Raw genomic sequence first — 16477 nt, forward strand, 5'->3', positions numbered from 1 at the left:
ACACACACACACACACACACATATATATATATACATACACATACATATCCTATATATGTGTGTGTGTGTGTGTGTATATATATATATCCATGCATCCATCCATTATCTGAACCACTTATCCTGCTGTCAGGGTGGCGAGGATGCTGGAGCCTATCCTAGCAGTCAGTGGGCGGCAGGCGGGGAGACACCCTGGACAGGCCGCCAGGCCATCACAGGGCCAACAAACACACACACACACACACACACACACACACACACACACACACACACACACACATTCACATCTAGGGACAATGTAGTACGGGTGGTTCACCTGACCTACATGTCTTTGGACTGTGGGAGGAAACCCACACAGACACGGGGAGAACGTGCAAACTCCACACGGAGGGTGACCCGGGATGACTCCCAAGGTCGGACTACCCCGGGGCTCGAACCCGGGACCTTCTTGCTGTGCGATAACTTTGTTAAAAGAAACACTCAACGGCAGGGAAAGTGCTCAATAAATAAGGAGCAGAATAACCCAGTCAGTCAAGTAAATTCTTTATGAGACAGTACAAGCCTGCTTCATGCCATAAGCATCATCGGCTGCCAATCATACATATATATATATATATGTGTAAAACTGTTGTAGTATGTACAGTATAGTATAGTTTATTTATTTACATCCGTTACCCCAGGTTACGTGGCAGGTTACAATACTTATTTATTTATTTACATCCGTTGCCCCGGGCTACGTGGCAGGTTATAATATTTATTTATTTACTTAACCCAGGTTATGTGGCAGGTTATAATGTTTATTTATTTATTTACATCCGTTGTCTCAGGTTACGTGGCAGGTTATAATGTTTATTTAACCCAGGTTACGTGGCAGGTTATAATATTCATTTATTTATTTATTTACATCCGTTGTCATAGGTTACGTGGCAGGTTATAATATTTATTTACATCCGTTGTCATAGGTTACGTGGCAAATTATAATATGCAGGAACCGAGGTGATTTTCAATATTCTGCCCAGTCTTTCATTCACCTTTTACTAGGAAACCAGATCCATCCATCACAAACATCTAACAAGCAGCAGGGGCCTCCTGCTAGACTTGTGTTGAAAGACATGCACCGACGCACTTGTCTGGACTGACGTAGGCCGGACTGCAGCTGTGTAGGCCGACGCGCTCTCAGCTCGGGTAGCGGGTATGAATGGATGTGCCCAGTGGTTTGTGGGAGTTGACTGATTAAATCTACAGGTAGCGGGGTGGGTTTGGATATGCATGGTAACGGGTCCAGGCCCGTGAAGGACCAGCTTCTCTGAATCTGCCATTACCTGGCAGTAGATAAAACAGAGTCCATGTCCTGGATTAAGACCAGAGACTGTAGCTCTCTGTTGTTAATGTAACTTTAATCTTTTTTTATTGTGTTTTTATTGTGTTCTTCAGTCAACAGGCTGCTGAACCATCAGTGAACCTCTCTGTGCCTCTGTAAAGGAGAACACCGACTGTGACAATACATTATTACACAAGTGTCTGTGTGTTGTTTTGCTTATTATGAGCAATACAGTAACCTTATTATTATTATTATCATTATTATGAGTCAAATACTTCAAATGTGCGAACAACTTAGCTATCAGTTAAAAACCTTGACCGTTGAACTCTATATTTACCTATATCCATCCATGCTATGCAATGATTATATTCATGTGCTGTATCAAATGGGACTTGACTGACTGATTGATATGCTAATTCATGATGCCAGCACTTAGTGTGACTGGTTTTGGCCCCACCCTCTCTGTGATATGGCCCTGCAGGAGCTGCCAGCGGCGGTTCATGGCCCCCAGCTGCTCGGCGAAGTCGGTCTTGTCACTGCGTTTGCTCTCCACATCCTGACTGCTGATCTGCAGCACCGACTGGTTGACAAAGTCCACCGTCAGCTGCTTACAACTGGTGTCGACCCTGAAGCCCTGCAAGAACAGCGACAAATTCAGTCTGAGTATAGTCTACACCAGGGGTGGGCAGTCTTATCCAGAACGGGCCGGTGTGGGTGCAGGTTTTTGTTCCAGCCAAGCAGTTACACACCTGTGTCTCCTAATCAACTTCCTCAGCGACGCCTCTGCTGGTTGATTAGTGGCATCAGGTGTGGAACTGCTTGGTTGGAACAAAAACCTGCACCCACACCGGCCCATTCTGGATAAGACTGCCCACCCCCGGTCTACACTAACTCACCAGACTCCATGTTAACCAGATCTGAATATCTGTCAGGTGTAACTGAACCTAAGCCCTTCATAACTGACATAACAGCCCTTCACACATGTGCAGTCAGGACAGAATGAGTGTGTAACACACACTTTAAAACTGCAATACAGAGTTTTTTGGTCGAATGCAACTCAGCCTTACACATATATGTATGTACTATATTCTGAAGGAGTTAGTTATGTAGTTGGAAAAGTTTTTCTGGAGCTGTCCTCACCAGACATGACTGTCTAGGTGTGCTTTGCTTCAATGTCTACATTATTTCAAATGTCCCACTTCGATACAGACTTCAAACTACATGAAAAACTTAATAAACCAGTTTATCTGCTGCATAACATCTGTACTTGTATCACAAGATTTGGAAATAAACTGAAAAAAGAAAATCAAAAAGAAAGGAAAACAGTGTAGCTGGAGTCAATCCACAAATCCTGATGTAGACACAGTCAGCATGGAGACACCAGGTGAATCTTGGTACATCACCTTGTACTTCTGCAGGTAGTCCTGGATGACCATCGACCCCACAGCGCTCTTCAAATTCTCCTCGTCTTCCTGGATGACATTCTCCATCAGCGACATCCAGTTGAACAGCTCAGCGATGGCATGTCGGGAGGCCAGCTTCTCCATCTGGATCTGTGAGGAAACGAAACCCACTCATCAGACTTCCCTGGTGGGAATAACATTCAGCGCTGCGAATAAGTTCGGTAGAGGAGCGTTAATCCTATTTGCCCCACGGCAGGTAAGTGTGCATAGTCTGGACACACGTGGCGCTACCTGATGCAGTTTCTCCTGCACCACTGGGACGCGTGTCAGAAGCTCTGCCCACTGTGAGTCCACACGTGCCACTTCGGCCCGCAGTGCCGCCGTGTCCACTTTCTTCAGCCGCAGCAGCCGGTTCCCCTCACTCAGCACCGAGGCCTTCAGACTGGACCTTGCCTCCACCTCCTTAGAGAACTCCTGAGACGGAGAGCGATGGAAAATCATCAGAGAATCATCTGAATAAGAAGCAGAATTCGTTTTACTTGTCTCACGTCACAGGGAATATGTGACACTAAATAGAATTAACAAGATTTAAGCAGAAGATAAAAAATAATTCAATTTATTTGGATGGGTTTGGTGTTCTGTGTATCTTGGCATGCTGGATTTTGCAGTGTGTTAAATCAATGCAAGTCACTGACATTGTTAGTAAAGTTTATTCATTTATGAGCCTTGGCGAGACAAGGCTGTAAAACAAGAGATTCTTTACTTGGCTAACATGACAAGTCTGACAAACAAAAACAACACTGTGTATGCAAACGTAGAGATATAACAATGGCAATGAAATATGATATAGTGTCTCTAGTATGTAGTATTCACACCATACAGTATCCCCATTATGAACATTATTACAGTAATATAATATTACAATATCAAATACACACACGTGTTGCCTGTGTTAACTGACTAAAAGAAGTGTGGCTGAAGGTAAAAATTAAAAGAATACAGAATGTAGCAGATCTGAACGACATCATCAATCTGTTAAGAGTTTAACCACTTAATCATTGACATTTGATTTGCTGTGTGTTCCAGATGAGGCAGAATGTCTGACCCACAGGATCTGAGGACCCACTGTACTGCTGCTGTGTTCAACATGTGGTCCGTGGGCTCACCAGGAAGGCGGAGAGGTGGTCTCTGATGGTCTCCAGCTCCTGTGGGACCAAAACAGCCTGTGTGTTCCAGAACTCCAGCCGCTCCAGAGCCGACTGCAGCCATTCATTCAGCTCAGCAGACTGCCTCTGGTACCTGACAACACACAACACATGCAGTTTGTCAGAGATGAGATGAGGGCGTCACATGACTACTGATGATACCATCCATGTACTGTGAGGACCCTGCCTACACCTTGTCCCCCATGAGGGTTAAACTGTGAGGCGCACGCAAATCAAAGCACTTTAATAACTCTACGCTTTATGGTTTGTTTGTGACCCAGCCCACCATAAAAGTGGACAACAAAATTATTGAAAAAATTGAGAACTTCCCCTACCTCGGCAGCCTTCTCTCCTCAAAAGCTGACATCGACTCTGAGGTCACCCTTTGCCTGAGTTGTGCCAGTGGCGCTTACGCCAGACTCAGGAAAAGGAAAAGGAGTCTTTGAGGACCGAAAGCTAAAGGCCAAAACAAAACTCCTGGTCTACAGAGCTGCTGTTCTCCCCAGCCTGCTGTATGGAGCAGTCACAGACCATGTCTACAGCAGGCACCTGAGAGCCCTGGAACAGTACCACCAAAGATCTTTACCAAAGATCCTGAGGATCAGTTGGAAGGACAGACGCACCAACATCAGCATTCTGGAAGAAGCCAACATGACTAGCACCACCACCACCACAATAATGCAATTCTGTCCTCTTTGGTCTTCCCCTCAAGTGTCTTCATAAACGTGAACTGGTCCAGAATTCAGCTGCTCGTATCATTACCAGAACTCCGTCCTTAGATCACATCACTCCTGTTCTTCAGCAGCTCCATTGGCTCCCTGTTAAATACCGTATCGACTTCAAGATCCCGCTCCTCACCTTTAAGGCTCTTAATAACCTAGCTCCTTCATATCTTTCTGAACTCTTATTTTTACTACCTCACTTATTTATACTAAATGTTGTTTGTTCTTGTTTTTATCTTGTTTTATTTTTTAATCATTTACCTTGTCTAGTGCTGCTGGTCTGAGAGTCACCAAACGAAATTTTGTTGTGTGTACACAATGACAGTGAAGTATCTTATCTTATCTACACGCCCTCCCGACTCTCAGATCCTCTTCTGCTCTCCAACTCACTACACCATCGGCCTGCTGGACTACCATGGGGTCTAGGGTCTTCAGTCGTTCTGTCCCCAAGCTATGGAACTCTCTCCCACAAGACATTCACAACACTGACTCTCTTTCAACCTTTACATCCCATCTAAAAACGCACCTTTTCAAACTGGCATATTCAGTCTGACCCACGCCTCACTGAGTTTTGTGCAGATGACGATTTTATACTTATCTGTTGTGTTAACTTTTTATTGTCTACCTGCTTTGTTGTGACTTTATGCTGTCTGATACAGTGCTGCTGGTTTTTTGCTGTGTTCTGTAAGGTGTTCTTGAGTGCGCTGAAAGGCGCCGACAAATACAATGTACTATCATTATTATTATTATTATTATTATTATTATTAATGCAGCACCAACTCTGATGGAAAGGGCATGTCATCCGCATGTCCAACACACGTCTCCCCAAACAGATCCTGTCTTCCCAGCTGAAGGAAGGTCAGTGAGCTCCCAGCGGGCAGAAGAAATGTTTCAAGGACAATATCAAGACTAGTCTGAAGAAATCCAACATCACATCGAGCAACTGGAAACACACTGCACTGCACATGTGCCGGAAGGAGCTGCACGTCATGAAATGGAACTCCTCTATGCTGCAGAGAAAAAGGGACAGCACCGTAAGGAGAGAGAGAAAAAGGCTCAACCACCACTTTCCCCTGTCCACATTGCACCAAAGTATGTGGCTCGCAGATCAGCCTCTACAGCCTTCTGAAGACCCACAAGTAGACAACCCAACGGAGAGGACATCATACTCACTTCGAGTGACCGCCGATGATGTAAAGAAAGCAAAAGCCACTTTATTCAACATATTATTCTTTCAACGAATTGTATTCTTACAATGAATGTGTTGTCTACATTTAACCCAGCCTATTGTGTAGCAGCAGTGGGCAGCTGCAGCGCCCGGGGACCAACTCCACTTCTTCTTTCCATTGCCTTGCTCAGGGGCAAAGACAGGAGTATTAACCTGAACACCCTAAACAGACACACAATACAATAAGCCATTTACCACGTTCCTTATAATAGTGCCTTTATTTGCTATTGTTATAATGAATTCTGCTTCTTGCCGCCTCTGAGAATTCCTACAAGACTTTACTATCACTTGGTGAATCTAAAGTCAAGTTTTCATGCAGGAGTCAGGATCACCTAATACATCCAATCCCCTCTGCATACGGTGTACGTAGCAAATAAAAAATGATTTTATTCAGAATTTGACTCTGATTCTGATCTGGTTTCCAGTTCAGATTCAGATTCAGATTTAGGCCCGGAATAATACCTGGTCCAGTGTTTGAGGATGGTGTCCAGACGCTGTAGCTCCTTGTTCACCTTGGTGGTGTTGCTGAGCCAGTGTTCCCCCAGCAAGGTGAGCTGGTTCTCCAGCACAGGGCAGCAAACCGACAGCAGGAGGCGCTTCCCCTCCTCCAGCACCTGGTACAGCTTGTGCTGGTGCTCCATCAGCCGGCCCTTCAGACCCTGAACACACATTCACCCGAAAATCTGGCAAACAAGTCACCATGGACACTATGTGTGCTGGTGTGTGTGCACGCGTGTGCGTGTGTATTTGTGTGTGTCTTGTACCTTGTATAGTGAGATTCTGTCATGAAGCTTCTCTTCAGTCTCCTCCACCATTCCCACAGTGGGGATGCTGCTCTCCACAGTCTCCAGGTGGCGATATAGACACTGGTAGTCCTGCACTAGACAGCCCCATGTCTGACACAACACACACACACACACACACACACACATCACACAGTAGAAATAAGAGAGAGAAATGACTCGTTCAGATAAGCATGAATGTTTAGCATTGCTAAATAAGAATAGATATTGTATTTTTGGATCAATAAACAACCACTACTATAACTCTTCCTCTTTTTCTCACTACTACTGCTACTACTACTACTACCACTATCAAAAACAATAACCACCACCACCATCATCATCATTATAATTCATTTACGACAGCTGTGGATGGACAGTAACATGTTTTGCTAATCTCCTAGACAACAGAAGAAGCTGCTGGCTGAGTCAAATGATGTAACAGTGACATGTTCCAATCAAACAACGTTTTCAGAGGTAGAATTCAATCTGGTTTAACATGTATGTATTTTTCTGCTTCCAGTGTGGGAAGATGGCGGCACGAATCCACGTTTGAGGCGGCCTCACCCAGTACCATCCATGCAGTGTCTTTGTCCACGTCTGCGTCTTAAGTTTGTGTCTTCGTTTGATGGCTGGGACAGCTGGCACTGGATCGGCTGGGACAGCTTGGTCTATTGTGTCCTGTGGGCCCAGGGACCACGGCCCTGCCCGGAGCTGAGCCCGAAGAGGAAACATCGAGGGCAGTCTGACAGGAGGCGGAAGCAGGGCAGGCTAAGCTAACTGCTAGCCCATGCAGACCTGCAGTTCCGATAACACCGAGGGTGGTCTGGCGGCGGCCTCACCTAGCCTTGACTGTGTTTTTAGTGTCGTTGTGTGGAGGTGTGTCAAAGGTGTCTGGCTGGGAGAGCTAGCACTGGATCGGTTGAGGAAGCATAGTTTGCTGCGTCTGGTGGGCCCAAGGACCACGGCTTTGCCCGGAGCTGCACCCCAAGAGGAAACATCGAGGGCGGTCTGACAGGACATGGAAGCGGGGCAGGCTAAGCTAACTGCTAGCCCATGCAGACCTGCAGTTCCGACAGTCATCCTGGCTGGCGTTCACTCTCCTGGACAGTGATTTTTTTGTTTGGTTTGGATATATGTGTTAGTTTGGATGTGTGTGTTAGTTTTGATATGTGTGTTAGCTTGGATGTGTGTGTTAGTTTGGATATGTGTGTTTGGATGTGTGTGTTAGTTTGGATATATGTGTTAGTTTGGATGTGTGTGTTAGTTTGGATGTGTGTGTTAGTTTGGATATGTGTGTTAGTTTTGATATGTGTGTTAGTTTGGATGTGTGTGTTAGTTTGGATATGTGTGTTTGGATGTGTGTGTTAGTTTGGATATATGTGTTAGTTTGGATGTGTGTGTTAGTTTGGATGTGTGTGTTAGTTTGGATGTGTGGGTTAGTTTGGATATGTGTGTTAGTTTGGATGTGTGTGTTAGTCTGGATATGTGTGTTAGTTTGGATGTGTTGGTTAGTCTGGATATGTGTGTTCTTGTAGTTTTTGGATATGTTTTTGTCTTTGTGTTGCACTGCTGTGGGCTGGGGGAAATGATGATTTGTTTCATTTCGTGTGTGCAAGTGCATGAAATAAAATTACAAAGTGTTCCTGGTTCCTGATGTATCATTATTATTTTACGGATGTATCATCATTATTTTCCTGATGTATCATTATTATTTTCCTGATGTATCATTATTATGTTCCTGATGTATCATTATTATTTTCCTGATGTATCATTATTATGTTCCTGATGTGTCATTATTATTTTCCTGATGTATCATCATTATTTTCCTGTTGAATCATTATTATGTTCCTGATGTATCATTATTATGTTCCTGATGTATCATCATTATTTCCTGATGTATCATTATTATTTTCCTGATGTATCATTATTATGTTCCTGATGTATCATCATTATTTCCTGATGTATCATTATTATTTTCCTGATGTATCATTATTATGTTCCTGATGTATCATTATTATGTTCCTGATGTATCATCATTATTTTCCTGATGTATCATTATTATGTTCCTGATGTATCATTATTATGTTCCTGATGTATCATCATTATTTTCTGATGTATCATTATTATTTTCCTGATGTATCATTATTATGTTCCTGATGTATCATCATTATTTTCCCGATGTATCATTATTATGTTCCTGATGTATCATTATTATGTTCCTGATGTATCATCATTATTTTCCTGATGTATCATTATTTCTAAAACTTTTTCCAGGTTTTTTCAGTTCTCAGTCACATTTCTGGTAATCTCTGATGGATAAAAGACATTTTCATTACCTGTTTTGTTACTTTACGTCAATTTTCTACTGTCACAAATGATTTCTATGTCCTTGGTACTGATTTGTGAAACCATAGCCATTCGCTTGTGGTGTTTGTAGACTTTTAAAGGAATCCTCAGGTAACGAGGTTTAATATTTATTGATGACGTCAAGCTTTTTTCTTTTTTGAAAACTTTATCATTTCAAAAACATTTGGACTAGTTTGGTTTTAGTAACGTCTCCAGGACAACACAATATGATTTTCAGTATTGTGAGTTTCTAGATGCAGACCGTAGGATGTCCAAACTGAAAAGCAGGCCAACATACCTCCAGGATAAACTCCAGCTCCACGCCACGATTGTGCGCCTCCTTCAGGACTCCCTGAGCCTGAGCCAGTGTCTCCTCCAGCACCTGGCTCTCCCTGGACCCAACTAGACCCACAATCTTCCTGAAGAAGGTCTCCGTAAGGACCATGTGAGACTCCAGACCCTGGAAAAACTCCTGCAAACCAGAGAAATACAGCACTATCAGAATAACACAGACACACACACACTTTCAAACCAAACAGGAGCTAAAGTCTAATGTCGGAGATCTTTTCTTATATCCACTGGCTGAGGAACAAAGGCCAAAGTTCACCAGACCTTGTGTTTATCTAGGAGATTCTGGACTTCCTCAACAGAGTTGGCCATGATCCTCTGGTCGGCAGCCATCTTGTCCTGGGCCGTGTCCACCAGGTCGGTCAGATCCTGCAGGGCCTGCTCGTACTGCTCCTTCAGAGCCATGTTCTGGTTCAGCCCACTACGCCGCGAGCCCACTGTCATCACCAGCTCCTCATAGGCGTCCTGAACCACACGGACGGACACATGACGGACAGGAGGGGCGGAGCTTAGCACACAGGCTCTGCTGTTGTATTTAGATTCTGTAGCTACTGAAGTACTGCAGATACTGGGACCACAGTACTATTCCAGTCAAACCCAAAACGCTGGTAAGTCTGATAGATACCACAACACAAGATAATACATATGAGATACAGTATAGGCACTATAGTGTGATTCTTAATGTTTTTAAAAATAAATGTAAGGAAAGTGTTGAGTACTGCATATGTAGGATACACCGCTAACAGCAACAGTAGAACTAGAAGTACTACTAGGAGTATTACTAGCAATATTAACAGTTATGTCAATGCTATCTCCTGTGTAATGTGATATGCAGTACATGAAATACACAAGTGGACTACTACCACATTCTGTTACCCTCTGAAATAAGGATTATTAAAAGTACCTTCCCAAATTACCTATACTGCACACTGTATGTGTTCAGCATGTGTTACTTATATATCAGTTACTACATTTAAACCACAAGAAGTCCCAAACAGTGAATCAGTATTTGGAGCTCTTCGGGGATTTTTAGTTCTTTTGCAGTGAGGATATTCTTCAAGTCTCCTCGGTTAGGTCCATAAGAGGTTTTCTATATACTGATGGAAAGATACATGCAGTGAAGCAGTGTGTCGCAGTTTTTAGCTTGCGTAGTTGGACTTGTATCAGTTTGCTGGTGGATATTTGATCATGGTAAAGTGCTAAAGCCAATTTAAATACGTCTACACAGTGATCAGCAGCAACAAGACATTTAGACTGAACGGCTAGATGGTAAGTCAGGTACAGTACTTGGAGTTTGAGCAGCTTGTTGGTTGAATTCTGATCTGCGGGCAGCGCAGCGCCTCGGGCTTTCAATTCTGTGATTCTTTGCTCAAAGGCTTTCAGACTCCCCTCTGCCTCAGCAATGACCTGAAACACCAAGCATCATTATCCTCAATCCAGGCCAGACAGAATTGTGTGTGTGTCTGTGTTTGTGTTTGTGTATCTGTATGTGTTTGTGTGTATCAGTGTGTGTACAAGTATATGCGTGTGTGTGTGCGTGTGTGTATCAGGGTGTGTGAGTACTTCTTTACCTCAAGCTGTTTGCAGGCTGACTTGTCCATGGCTCCAGCTAGCCTTTGTAGAATCTGGCACTTGGTCTCGATCAGATCAGTTTGGAGGAGCTGCATCTCCGTCTGAAACCCGGAAGAGACAGAAAAAAACAACACCGGGGAGGGAAAATTAGACTTGTTCTCATTAAAATGGTGGCTAGTCAATTTAAGACCTCCTAAAAATTATATTTCAGAAATTGTCATATTATTTAAAGATTTAAAAATACCCCCCCCCCTTTCTCCCCAGCTGTACCCGGCCAATTACCCCACTCTTCCAAGCCATCCCGGTCGCTGCTCCACCGCCTCTGCTGATCTGGGGAGGGCTGCAGACTACCACATGCCTCCTCCCATACATGTGGAGTCACCAGCCACTTCTTTTCACCTGACAGTGAGGAGTTTTGCCAGGGGGACGTAGCGCGTGGGAGGATCACGCTATTCCCCCCGGTACCCCTTCCCCCGAACAGGCACCCCGACCGACCAGAGGAGGCGCTAGTGCAGCGACCAGGACACATGCCCACATCCGGCTTCCCACCCATAGACACAGCCGGAGGTAACAGAAGGATTCGAACCGGCGATCCCCATGTCGGTATGCAATGGAATAGACCGCCATGCTACCTGGATGCCCCCCAAAAAGATTTAAATTTTGAAAGAAACATTTTATATATTTGAAGAAGTTTTATGGAACACTGGAGAGCGAGTGTAAAAAAATAAAAATCTGAGAAATGTTATTTTTGTGTATTTTATTATACAATCAATGCTCCATTACTCCACAGTACATCAATACTCTACAGCACACACTACATATACAAGGTGTCAGACAAACCTGGTAGGTGGTGAGTTGGTGCATCCTGCTCCTCATGTGTTCACAGCGTCTCCTCAAAGCCAAACCCAGCGCTCCTAATCTCTCCTTCAGACAGTCCAGACAGTCCTCCAGCAGGAGGCGTTCCTCTGGGTCAAGGCCACCAGCTCCAGCCAGCAGGGCCCGGCTGTGATTGACCTCCTCCGTCACAATCCTCACATCGCTCTCCGAGCTCTGCGGAAAGAGGAGGATTCCATTCACCTTATGAAACTAATATATCTACATATAACTTTGTTAAAAGAAACACTCACCGGTAAGCATGGGCGACATTACGGGGGGGGGGGCAATTGCCCCCCCTAACTCACAAAGAATAATTAAAATAATATATCACATAACGTAATTTAAAAATATACAAATATTATTTGCTGTAATTACACCTACGAGCCGCTGGGGGCAATGTAACAATCTGAAGCGAACCATGTTATCTAGCTATGGTAGGCTAATTGAAAATGTCCAAACGCGGTAACACGTTAAGTTATTTTACAAAGAAAACAAAAATCAATCGGGCTGAAGAGAATGAAAATGAAGAATCGCGTCAGGACGATGATGTGTCTCTCACAGAGACAGGCAACATTTCAGAGCGACCTCTGCGAGAAGTGGACGATGCAGAGATGCAGGTTCAGCAGCGAGAAGCAGGCAGTGCCGTGGTGTTACAACCTGCAGCTCCACATCCTGCTCTTGGTGCAGGAAACTGTTTGGATTTCGTGGAGAACAGCCCCTACCTACCAGCCTACTCTGTTATTCCCAGCAGCACCAGGAGGGAGATTTGGAAAGGAATGGTATGTTACCTACCAGCCAACCTACTCTGTTATTCCCAGCAGCACCAGGAGGGGGGAGATTTGGAAAGGAATGGTATGTTACCTACCAGCCAGCCTACTCTGTTATTCCCAGCAGCACCAGGAGGGGGGAGATTTGGAAAGGAATGGTATGTTACCTACCAGCCAGCCTACTCTGTTATTCCCAGCAGCACCAGGAGGGGGGAGATTTGGAAAGGAATGATATGTTACCTACCTACCGTGGCTTGAGTACAGCCCCGGGGGCCCGCCGCTGATCGGCCATTCTGTTACTCATGCCGCGCATTTAGCGTTGCTGGCCACAACAATAATATTCTGCCCTAACCTCCTCATTTTGTTCTGATTCGGCTATTTCTGTGCTTAGTTCACTTATCGCTAGATTATCTAGTTTTCTTTCTAATATGAAGCTTGTGTTTAGTAGGTAGCTTCTTGTTCCCAGTCTGTTACTAGCTTTGAGCTTAGCCTAGCTTATCAGTTAGCTCTATTACATTCGCAGTCAAAGCAGCCTTGTTAAAACGATGGTTTGTGGTGACTGCTCCGTAGTTACAGACAGGTTGTCTCTACTAGAGAGACGTGTCCGTGAGTTAGAGCAGCTGCTTTCGGCTAGGATTACGTTAGATGTGACGGGCACTCCAGATAGCCTTAGCCCCGGGCCTGACAGCAGGCCTGCTATTGTTAGCACTAGCTCAGTAGCCCCGGGCCTCACAGCAGGCCTGCTATTGTTAGCACTAGCTCAGTAGCCCCGGGGCTGACAGCAGGCCTGCTATTGTTAGCACTAGCTCAGTAGCCCCGGGCCTGACAGCAGACCTGCTATTGTTAGCACTAGCTCAGTAGCCCCGGGCCTGACAGCAGACCTGCTATTGTTAGCACTAGCTCAGTAGCCCCAGGCCTGACAGCAGACCTGCTATTGTTAGCAATAGCTCAGTAGCCCCGGGCCTGACAGCAGGCCTGCTATTGTTAGCACTAGCTCAGCTTCGTCGGCAGATTTGGGGGAGTTTGTCTCTGTTTACCGGCGTGGGAAGGCTCGAAAGAGCAAGCCATCGGTCGTGTGGCCTGGTCTGCAGTCACCTCTCCCTGTTGGTAGTCCTACCGGCCACCGTGCTTCTCCCCCTCCTGTCTACAGAGTAAAGCAACGCACGCACGCTAGTGATAGGAGACTCCATTACCCGCAATGTTAGAATAGCTTTGCCAGCCTTGGTTCACCGTTTACCCAGCCAGAGTCTCCGACATAGAGGATAATCTTAGGGTGCTGCATCACGGAGGGAGAGTCAGGGAACCCAGGCACACAGCACCACTACTTTCAGCAACATTGTTATTCATGTCGGCACCAATAATGCTAGGATGAAGCAATCAGAGATCACAAAAGCCAGCCTAGTCAGGATGCTTGAGTTTGCCAGAAAGATGTGTCGGCATCGATTAATTGTCTCTGGTCCCTTACCTGTGAGGGGTAATGATGAGATGCACAGTAGGCTCACCTCAATGAACCGATGGCTGGCTCGTTACTGTAATGAGCAGGGATTCGGCTTCATTGATAACTGGCCTTCTTTCTGGGGCCGCCCTTACCTGCTGAAAGCGGACGGCTTTCAGCCCTACTGGGGACGGCGCCGCGTTTGACACTAGGGACTTATCATTCAGCAGGTTGCAGAGCTTGCTAGGTTTAAATCTAGTGCGGATGTGGAGTCAAGTAGTTTAATTAATATGATTAGTCAGGGAATTTCTCATAGTTTAGATTATCAGTCTGATAGCTTGGTCTATAACATTGAGACTGTCTCCCTACCCTGCTGTATTGCTCCCAAGCTCTCCTCTCCTAAATGTGTGAATCACAATATTCTAATAATTATTCCTACCACTGGTAGTGGTGAAATGCACAACAAAGTACCTAATAATCTACAGAACCAAACGGCTAATGTTATCAAGAATGTGACCACATATCGTCCAAAGCGTTGGTGGCTAAAACTCAACAAGGTGTCTAATTCCTATCAATCTTTCACATATTGGTAGCTCTAAAGCTCTGCCTACTACTGATCACTTCCTCAAGATGCTTAAATTTGGTTTCATAAATATCAGATCACTGTCTACCAAAGCCTTACTAATAAATGATCTGGTTCTTGAACATAGTTTCGATATGATTGGGTTATGTGAAACATGGCTGAAACCAAATGTTTTCCTTCCCTTAAATGAAGCTTCCCCACCTGACTATACTTATGCCCATGTAGCTCGGGCAAATAAACAAGGTGGGGGTGTTGCCTTAATATATAAATCTATTTTCAATCGACTTTTAGACTCGAATCTAAATTCCAGTCTTTTGAGGCTCTTGTTCTTGGTCCATCTCCCTCAGCCATGAATAGACTCGGCTCAGTCCAAATTGTGATACTCTACCAGCCTCCTGGCTGTTACTCATTATTTCTTGAAGAATTTGGAGAATTTGTCTCAGGCCTTGTTACTCACTCTGATGAGATTCTAATTCTTGGTGATTTCAATATTCATCTGAATAAGGCTGCTGATCCTCTAAGTAAAGCCTTTCTGGCACTAGTGGATACTTTTGGGTTCACTCAGTTTGTTCAAGAGTCGACTCAGTGCAGTGGTAACACCCTTGATTTGGTTTTATCTAAAGGAATAGCTGTTTCTGATCTGAATGTCTTGCCAACCACATCTGCTCTGTCAGATCATTTTCTCATCAAATTTGAAGCATTATTGGCCTGTCCAGTTAATGTCAGCACAGATGTAATTGCCACTCGCCATATCGGTCCCTCCACTGTAGCTGCATTTGGCCAACAGCTGCCTGGAGTCTTGGCTCCTTTCACTGTAGAGACTGACTCTGTTGAAAATTTCACTGGTGACTTAAATGTGGCCCTCTCTAGTCTCCTCGATTCAGTTGCACCTCTCACTACCAGAGCTAGGCGACTAAAGAGGCCTACACACTGGTTTAACGATGAGACACGTGCTCTTAAGCGGACCTGCAGGAGACTGGAACGTAAATGGCGAAAATCAAAATTGGAAGTTTTTTACCTATCGTGGCATGAGTGTTTATTGAAATACAAGTGTGCTTTATCTGCTGCAAAAACAGCGTGTCTCTCCCACTTAATAAATATTAATAAACATAACCCCAGATTTCTCTTTGACACTGTATCTAAACTTACTAAAAAGCAGCTGTATATTAGCTGCTCACCATTCACAGCCTATGAATTTCTATATTTTTTCTGCAATCAGGTTGATTAGATCTTAAACAAAATTAATTCTTCAACACCATCTACTCCTGCAGATCCTGTCATACTAAATTCATATCTACACAATGAGTCACTGACAGTTCCAGTTATTACAGCTTTTGAGACTATCTCTCTTGATACTTTGACTAAGTTCATGTCAGCTTCTAAACCAACTGCTTGCCTACTTGATCCCTTACCAGCAAAACTTTTTAAAGACCTCTGGCCTTTTCTTGGACCTACAATGCTAGACATTGTTAATTTATCACTTACTACTGGCATTGTTCCCAGGAGTTTTAAGACAGCTGTGGTTAAACCTCTACTTAAAAAACCACACCTCGATCCAGGGTCTCTTAGGGCCGTTTCACACTTATGTTGTTTAGTCCGGACTTTCCAGAAAAGTCCGAACCAGATTGCCAGGTGTGAAACCTCTTGGACCAGGGTACAGGGATCAAAGAATCGGTCTTTGGTCCAAGCTCAGGAGGTAGTCTCGGTTCAGACCAAGGTTCATGAATGTCTAATGTGAAATCAAAGGTTCGGACTTTCGGATCAATCATAGGAAGTGATAAAACAAACACAAACAGTAACACCTAGCAACAGTGAGCGCGCCTGGCAACAACGAGCGCACCTGGCAACAACGAGCGCACCTGGCGGCAACAACGAGCCAAAAGTTCAAG

General features: G+C 44.6%; 1 protein-coding gene across 2 annotated transcripts in view; it reads right to left on the reverse strand.

Annotated features, from left to right (window-relative positions):
• The window catches only part of syne1b (spectrin repeat containing, nuclear envelope 1b), a 394236-nt gene that overhangs the window by 138406 nt on the left and 239353 nt on the right, over positions 1-16477 (reverse strand). For both annotated transcript variants that reach the window (XM_056296155.1, XM_056296154.1), the window contains 11 exons: positions 11768-11977; positions 10927-11028; positions 10643-10762; positions 9620-9820; positions 9306-9479; positions 6641-6772; positions 6339-6535; positions 3888-4020; positions 3013-3195; positions 2722-2871; positions 1776-1952 (listed from right to left, as the gene is read on the reverse strand). In XM_056296155.1, coding sequence (XP_056152130.1) covers positions 1776-1952; positions 2722-2871; positions 3013-3195; positions 3888-4020; positions 6339-6535; positions 6641-6772; positions 9306-9479; positions 9620-9820; positions 10643-10762; positions 10927-11028; positions 11768-11977 — 1779 coding nt within the window. The remainder of the gene's footprint in view (positions 1-1775; positions 1953-2721; positions 2872-3012; positions 3196-3887; positions 4021-6338; positions 6536-6640; positions 6773-9305; positions 9480-9619; positions 9821-10642; positions 10763-10926; positions 11029-11767; positions 11978-16477) is intronic.

The sequence above is a fragment of the Lampris incognitus genome, chromosome 16, assembly GCF_029633865.1.
Source record: "Lampris incognitus isolate fLamInc1 chromosome 16, fLamInc1.hap2, whole genome shotgun sequence".
NCBI lineage: Eukaryota > Metazoa > Chordata > Actinopteri > Lampriformes > Lampridae > Lampris > Lampris incognitus.